Here is an 8,409-nt window from a genome sequence, read left to right as displayed (position 1 = left end):
CAGTGAAGTAAGCCAGGCCCAAAGAAACATAGGTCCCATGGTTTCCCTTATTTGCAATAACTAGTATATGTCTGAGACAAGCAGAAAAGGTCAGATAAGTTGATGTTGGGTGAAACAAACCCCAAGACAGTGGTTTTTCTATGTGCCTTTGTGAGGAGGAAATGGATATTTAAAATAAAGAGCAAGAAAATCTCTTGATTCTTTGGGTAAGCAACCCATTGATACGGGAGCAGTGGTGGGAAATGGATGGTTTTTCTGTCCTCTAGCAAAATAAAAATGGAGGGATGTTGAGCTTTTTATCAACAATGGCAACTTGCAGATTGGATAAAATTTGTGAGCAAGTCAACCCATGTTAGTTTATGTCCCAGAATGTTTTGTGATAGAGTCACCTTCCAGAATACCATACACAAAATTACCAGTCCTCTCTGCAAAACCCTGTGTTCTGTGGAATTGTGACACTTAAGCATCCTATGTTCTCATGCATATATATGAATTCAATTTTGTCCAGAAAGAATAAGAGCAGGTTGTAAAGGAAGCATCTCTTTTTACCATGGAAAGGGAAAACAGCCTCCACAACCAATCTACACATGGAATTGATTAGGATTTCTTAGACCCAGAGAATCTGCTTCTGACTCTTCATACCTATCCAGGATTCTACCACGTCAGCCTTCCAGTTAAACTGCTGGAAGGCGTAGTCATCTTCCAACTGCAACTTCCAAGAAGCCATTGCTTTGGCCAGAGAAGGAGCCTTTTCACTGAGAGCCTGGATCTTGGCGGAAATCTTGTCCTTGTTCTGAGTTTCCTCCTGCAACAGCAAGGTTGGAAAAAGAAGGAGATGAACCTGTATACCGAGGAGTGTCCAGAGCGAGAAATGTGAATTTGGTAGTTCTTCTCATGTTTACCTAAGTGTGACAGAATCCCTGGATGAACTCACCTTACTCAGGATGTCTTCTGCTTGTGCATATACATTTTGCACTCGGAGCTCATGGACAGCAAAATCAGTATCCAATGCTTCATGTTTCTTCAGCAAGTTCTGCATAGACAAATCAGTGAAATTAGAATAACTGGTCTGGAAAATCTGTATCTACTCACATTGAGGCATGTTGTGATACTATTCACCAAGGTCAGTTCAGCAAAAATTATAAACTGAGTTTATGTTCTATAGCTTCTTTAACAATGTTGCTGAATTGCCTTCTCAAAACACTTTCCTTTTCAAAGAAGGCACTCTTATGGGAAAAATGTCACAGGTATACAAGTGACACTGTTTCCAAATGATCATAATATGGAAAGTATTTTTTTAAGTTTTTCAATAAGGGTGCTGATCAACATGACCTAAGAATATCCCCATATTTAGGGTTCACATAATTCTATGAACCATTACATCTATCAGAAAAATGTTAAGTATTAAGAAAATTCTACAAACCAGGATACAGTAAAGTCACCAGCACAACCATGTTTATGCAGCACTATTCACTATAGCCAAGATATGGAATCAACCCAGATACCCTTCAATGGATGAATGGATCAAAAATTTTGATATACATATACACAATGAAAATTCACCCTTCCATTGGAAAGAATGATATTGTACTATTTGTAAAGAAATGGAAAGACCTGGAAAAATTATGCTAAGTGAAATAAGCCAGATCCAGAGAGACGAAAGATGCATATTTTTCCTTATATGTGAAATCTAGATTTGGCTTATAAACGTATACATAAATACACTGGGTAGTATGCAATTGTATACAAATGAGGTAACTGAAATATAGTTGATTCAAGAGAGATCTCAAATAGTGTAATTCCTTAGAAATGCAAAGTTAAAGTTTGGCAAAATAAAACATCAGGAAGGGGCTAAGGGAAAAAGATAGATGAAAGAAGAGGAAATAGTGACAGTCAAGAATCCAATGGATATCCTACAAAATTAAGAAGAGTGAGGAAAGGGGTGGAGAGGGATGGATAAGAATATTGAAAGAGGTGACATTAATTAAGATTTATTGTATTTCACAAACTGCTTTGTTAAATGGTAACTCCTGTGTACAACTACTTAAAGATAATTTTAAAAATCAAAGATTAAAAGACCATTCTAAATCAAGGACAGATCCTATGGGCAGAATTTAAGGAGGGCATGGAAGTGTCTTTTTCTAAAATACCAATTTAAAAAAATGATGAGTCCTGCCTTCATGACTCACTAGTTCCATGGCCTTGTACAAGTTACTTATAGCTTCTGACCTTTGATTGTTCATATTTAAAATTGGAAGAATTATCCATATTTCAGCATCTTCTTCAATGGGGAGAAGAGTTCTGATTTTACATGTGAAAGCTCTGACTACTGAAGAATAGATCCCAGTAAAAGAAAGTGGGGAAACATGATACATATTTGGCAGTTCTTCACCTGGGTAGCAGCCAGTGTGTCTCCAGAATCCCCTCGGGTAACCATTGCTTCCTTTTCAGTGAGCCACACCTCCTCTTCCTCAGCATTCTCCATGAATTGCAGGAATTGCAGAGACTCTTCCAGCCTCAGCCCTCTGTAACAGGTGGTTAGCAGGGAAGGGTTAAGAAGGAACAGGTGAGCAATGAGACCCCCCATAGTGTGGCACAACCCCAACCAAAGTGCACTAGCTGATTCCTACCAGGCAGCCAGAACAGAATAAGGGAAGAATACAGTCCAATACATGTCTGCTCATCAGTGGTGTGGATCTCCCTGTGAAATGGAGGGAACAACTTCCCTACAAATTCATTTTGGGCCATCATCTACTCTCTAAGAAAATACACTGAAGAAAGGAAACCCTAAGCAAACAAAAGGCAATGCCTTCACTGTGAGGGAGTAGCCCTCTGTCTATGCCAAGCCCTGCCTTCTTTTCTTGCATAATAAATAAACCACAAAGCTAAGTTTCCCTTTATCCTCTACGGGAAAAATGTCTTCTTACTGCCAACAGGCATTGTTACATTTGCCACGGAGTTATATGGCTCATTTTGGCTGTGTGGATGCAAGGGAGAAAAATACTCCATGCTTTCATTACTAAGGTCAGCGTGTAATATCAAAACTGGCGAGATAAAGTGAAACAGAGAGTATGAAGGATGACAGTTATAGAAAATAATGGCAAAAGACAGCTGTGGAGGAAAGGCATTTTCAGAGAAGAAGCCATGATAATCAGTTTAGGATAAATGGCAGAAAGCTTCTTGGAAGACATGGATCTTGAGCCAGGACTTTGGGGAGAGATAGGTCATCATGGAGAAGAGTCAGGCTGAGAGGGGACTTCAGCATCCTGGCCTTCCAGGGCCAAGCTGATACCTGAGGCTCAGGAAAGTAAGTGAGTCTTCTATCTCCAACTCACCGTTCCTTGGCCAACTCTTTGAGCTTCTCCCAGTGTTGAACAAACTGAGCCAGCCGCTTCTGGATCTCCTCTTGCTCCACAGCAGCCTTGTCTGCCAATTTCTCTGCCATATCTAGTACGTTCTGAAGAACACACCCCCTCCAAGTTGTGTTATCCCCAAAATGATTTCCCCATTCAGCCAGAGACCCTGACAAATTTTCTAGTCCTTTCCAATGTCCAGATCATTTTTACCCCCCACCCCCAGCCCTGGGAATCAAGGCAGTCCTAGAAATCCCGGGGAAATGAAGGGAGATGCAGCGAGAGCTATGATGCTAATCTTCTGAGTTGTTGGCAAATAATCTCAGTGCTCACTCTTCCCTCGATCTGCCTTATGGATTATTCATGGCTACATGGGGCCTCTGCTTCCAAGTCAGACCCAGAGCTATCTTCTTCTTCTAAGACTCAAGTACAGTTTTCTCAGATGCCCCAGCCTACATCACAACTACAAATGACTGCCCTGAATTGTTGGAGGTACTCCTTCCAGAAACCTCCTATTTAGAGGAGAGAAAAAATGTGGATGAGAAAATGAAAATGAATTCTCTTTCTTTTTCTTTTTGGTCAGTTGTGGGGCTTGAACTCAGGTCCCGGGTACTGTCCCTGAGCTCTTTTGTTCAAGGCTAGAACTCTACCACTTGAGCCACAGTGCCACTTCCAAGAAAAAGAATTCTTATGAACTATATAACTAGCTCCTGGTTACCGAGGAAAATTACTTTCGTATTTTGTAGCATCAACTTATCTACTACAACATAGGAGATGGCTATTATATGGATATGAATATCTCTTCAGGTCTGATATTCAATCTTACCTGGATAGCAGGTTCATGGGCTACCAGCTCCCCCTCTAAACGTTTATGCCTTCTCAATAAGTTCTGAACGCTCTGCAAATCCCTTCCATAGTCCTGGGAGCTTACTCGTAACAACTTCTCCCTGAGACAGAAGAAGCAAGTAGAATATCCAGAGTTTAGACACCTGAGTCCATCCTAGATTAATGTTTTTCTAAGTGTATGCACATGGGGAGGGGGAACATTCTGAAACACATTGATGCCAATGCCAAAAATACAAGTGATGACAGAATCTTCCAGCAGTACTCTGCTCATGCCAATATAAATTAATGACAATAACATGCAGGTGTCTCCCATGCACATGGCTGTAACAGTCGCCCTATTAATCCCTGATTACCTGCACATATTGTCCTTTCTGCACAAGAGCACACACTATTTCTCTCTCTTTAAAAAGTGAGAAATTATGTGTCTCCCATGGTTCTTAAAATTATTCTTTTCATTCATACCAGTAATGAAATTCAGCTAGATGTGTGTATAAAGAGTTGATATTACAGGTGTCAGGACAATGGGATGGCTCCAATGCAAAACGTTTGAACAGTGCCATGAAGCAGATAGACTACATAGACAGGGTTATGCTATTTATTTTATGGCTTCTAAAGTTTTTTTTTTAAAATGTCCTATTTATTGCCCACTACAGTAGGTTTCCCTTACATTTTCATTATTCATAAGAATCAGTAGATTTGCAGAGAAGAAATTTGATAAAGCAGGTTAAATAAGAAGTAGACAAAAATAACAAAAATGAGATTAGCAATAAAACCACAGCAGATAGGAGTCACATTTTCAGTGTTCATTTAGTGTAATGTATGAACTTGATACAGAAAAATAATGGGAATGATATTATCCACAGGTAAGCTGCATACACTCAGCTGGCTCTGTGTTATAAACTATTTAGACAAACATATATGGTATGTATGTAACTGCTTCCCTCACCCTCCACACTTCCGTTTCTCTGCTTATACCCTATGGGGGCATTTGGGAAAGAGAAAACCAATATAATGAAAACATAATACTAAATTCCAAAAACAATTATAAATTTCATATCAGCATAAATATGAACATGCATGGTGAGTTACACAGCTACAGTCCTGGATTTTTTACACAGTGTGCTGAGGATACCTACTCTATCCAGGATTCCTCATCATCCAGGTCCTGGAAGAATTGGAATAAGGCATAGGCCTCCTTCAGTTTTTCATGGTGTGCAGCTGCCAGGCTCTGGACATTCTTGAAGCGCTCATTGACACTATCCATTTTCTTCTCTATCTGGTCAACGTTGAAAGTACCACTGGAGATCAACTCCTTAGCCAGGTTATTCAGGTCCTTAAGTGAGTTCTAGAAAACCCAAGTATGCTCATGAATTGCAAAGTACAGGCATTATATAGACCCCAGACTTTAATCACTACTAGTTCTGGTTCAAAACTAGGTCAAATAGATTGTCTGTGATGATGGTGATTTTTGACATTATACAGAATTACGTGTTTTACACATAGGTGTGTGAGTCAGGTTGGGTATGGGTCAGATCAGTGAGCAGTATGGATAATAACATGACCATGTCACTCCAACTGTGTGTTCTCTCTCTCCTGTTCTTCCTTCCATCATGTTTGCCTGCACTTTCTCTCTCTCCCCACCTAGGAAACAAGATCTTGATGAGTAATTACTCGTATAGGATAGTTTCCCCTCACAGTACTGAATTTGATGACAATGCTTGATTGGTCAAAACATCCAACGACATTAATTTTATTTGTAACATTCCTAGACTGACTCTGGAAGACATCCAGGCTCTTCTATGTTTTATTCCCGTTTTAACACTGTTCCCAAGTTGTCAGCTAGGAAATGCCGCCAAATCCTATAGATTTAAATTTAGAAAATCCTTGATTTTTTGCCTTTTCATCGTGGCTCTAGAATACCGAATAAAAGAGCTGACATGTGATTCTCCAAGATGAAATTAACATCAACCAGAACTTGTTGTCACTTCTCCAGAACAAATTTTTGCTCTTCGGTAGCTACTAGAATCCTCAGGATTTCTAGAATGTATGTATACTTCAAATGGATTCTGTGTTCTCATCTGATTTTTTTTGTTTCTACTTTTGTAATAGAAATTTAAATTTTCTTTCAAAAGATTTATAAAGTATGTAGTTAGGGAAAACATCCAGTTTATTTACATGTATCAGTAAAAATACATACAAGATAATTTTTAGGATCCATTTTCTGGAGTCTTAGAGTTTATCTTTTGGGTGGGAGGGGGTAGTACTAGGGCTTGAACTGAGAGCCAAAGTGCTTTTTTGCTCAAGACTGGTGCTCTGCCACTTGAGCTATACCTCTACTTCCAGCTTTTTGGTGGTTAACTGAAGTGATGAGTCACATGAACTTTTCTGCCTGGATTGGCTTTGAACCAAGATCTTCAGATCTCAGTCAGTTAAGTGGATAGGATTAAAAGGATGAGCCACTGGCACCTGACTAGACTTTTTATCTTATTGGTAATTGGTAGTGACTGTCACAAAGGCTCTGAATCCCTTGGACTTAGCCTGGCTAAAATGAGTGCTGGTTGAGAATATCAAGGTGAGTTTTGCAAGGCTGAGTTCCCAAATGATCTTCTAAGACAGACAAGAGAGAGATGAAAACCACTTCTATTCCTTCCAGAAGAGCTGGACTCCAGCACTACTTACCTCTCGAGCCACCATCTCTGCTTCCAGGAGTTGATGCTTTTTTAGCAGGTTCCCTGCGGAAGCCAAGTCTCTGGCCTGATCTTTCATGGCTAGCAGTCCCTCTGCCTAAAACAGAGAAGTAGATAACAAAGTTAATAGATTCAAACTGTATTTAAGGAGAATACAATTTGGTACCTATGTCCCCCAAATTTTCCCAAGAGGCTTAAGTAAACCATTCATATATAAATTCATCACTTAACAAGTATTTACTCAATTCCCATGCTCCAGCCATTTTCTGGTGCAATTACCTCCGAGAGCCAGAACTCAAAGTCCCGGATGCTGGTGTTGAATCTCTGCTGACGACTGGCCTCATTGAGCTTCTGCCCTTTGTCAGTCGTTCTCTCAAGGAGGTAGTCCCAATGTTCCTGTAGCTCATCCAATTGCTTCTAGCTCAAAGAAGGCGAGAGCTCATTATAACTGTTAGGACCCTTAGTCCTGGGGTACACGAAAAGCGTAATGGACAGAGGATTTGGATATAGAGTTTATTCAAAATTTTCTGGTACTTATATCTGAGAGAATAATAGAAGCTGTTGGATGGAAGGCAAAGGTTGGGGAAAACAGTATCCTGAAATGCTTACACAGACTTATTCTACATGCCAAGAGATTTTTGGAGGAAATACCAGAAAATGTAAAGATAAGGATGATACGACTTATGTGGAATGCTCTCTTGGAGTTGTGGGAACCGAGTGAGAAGGGAGTGACGTGGCCTGGGCAGCACTGCTTTCTTTTTCCTTTGTGCAACAGAAGGAAGACTATGGCCCACAGAACACATGCCACATGGGAAACATTGAATTAGTCAAAGGCTTTTCTCTTCATGTGACTTTGCAACTACCAAATGCATGCATTCTGAGCAGAACCTTTACCTTCACTGTCTCTTCCTCCCCATCGCATGCCTTCCGTTCAATTAAGGAATGCCCTAGGTCGATGACTCCAGTCACTTGCTCAGTTCGACCAGTGACTTCATTTTCAAAGGTCTGGTGTTTCAGATATTTTCTCTGGAGATAAAGCAAAAGTTAAAACTGAGTTTGAGTGACTCATGGATTTATTACAGGTAGTTCTTACCAGACACAGCTGAACGAAAGAAAGAAAAGAAAAGAAAGAAAGAGTAAATATTTTGAAACAAAAGTTTATTTCCATACACTCATCATTTAGCTAGTTGATACAGACAGAAGCTCTGTCAGTCCCATATTATTGTCAGTTGTGTTTCTATAATATGATCTATATTTTTTCTGCCTTTAATTTTATGAAAATATGTCTCTCCCAAAGCAAGCCATACACCATCAGAAAAGTAAAAGTTATAGAAATCCTCTGAAGCCCCAAAGGGCAATGTCATAGGTTAACGTGATAAAATCTAAAATTTTAGATTTGTTGAAAGATGATGGCCTGTCTTTAGCAGAAGTTAGGCAGTGTTTGAGGAAAAAGAATCAAGCATCTGCTATACAGCATGGAACTCTATGTATTCTGAGCATTGGTATTTTTTTCCCTTAATGAC

The 8,409-nt window shown here is 39.8% G+C and overlaps 1 protein-coding gene across 1 annotated transcript in view; it reads right to left on the bottom strand.

Annotated features, from left to right (window-relative positions):
* Nucleotides 1-8,409, bottom strand: part of Spta1 (spectrin, alpha, erythrocytic 1) — a 63,180-nt gene that overhangs the window by 11,732 nt on the left and 43,039 nt on the right. The window contains exons 29-37 of the mRNA XM_013030508.1: nucleotides 7,781-7,912; nucleotides 7,166-7,303; nucleotides 6,879-6,983; nucleotides 5,336-5,544; nucleotides 4,180-4,300; nucleotides 3,336-3,457; nucleotides 2,393-2,525; nucleotides 935-1,033; nucleotides 627-805 (exon numbers count right to left, since the gene is read on the bottom strand). Of these exons, the coding sequence (XP_012885962.1) occupies nucleotides 627-805; nucleotides 935-1,033; nucleotides 2,393-2,525; nucleotides 3,336-3,457; nucleotides 4,180-4,300; nucleotides 5,336-5,544; nucleotides 6,879-6,983; nucleotides 7,166-7,303; nucleotides 7,781-7,912 (1,238 nt within the window). The remainder of the gene's footprint in view (nucleotides 1-626; nucleotides 806-934; nucleotides 1,034-2,392; nucleotides 2,526-3,335; nucleotides 3,458-4,179; nucleotides 4,301-5,335; nucleotides 5,545-6,878; nucleotides 6,984-7,165; nucleotides 7,304-7,780; nucleotides 7,913-8,409) is intronic.

Source organism: Dipodomys ordii, unplaced genomic scaffold, assembly GCF_000151885.1.
Source record: "Dipodomys ordii isolate 6190 unplaced genomic scaffold, Dord_2.0 Scaffold131, whole genome shotgun sequence".
Classification (NCBI taxonomy): Eukaryota; Metazoa; Chordata; class Mammalia; order Rodentia; family Heteromyidae; genus Dipodomys; species Dipodomys ordii.
This window is presented reverse-complemented; position numbering and strand designations above follow the sequence as displayed.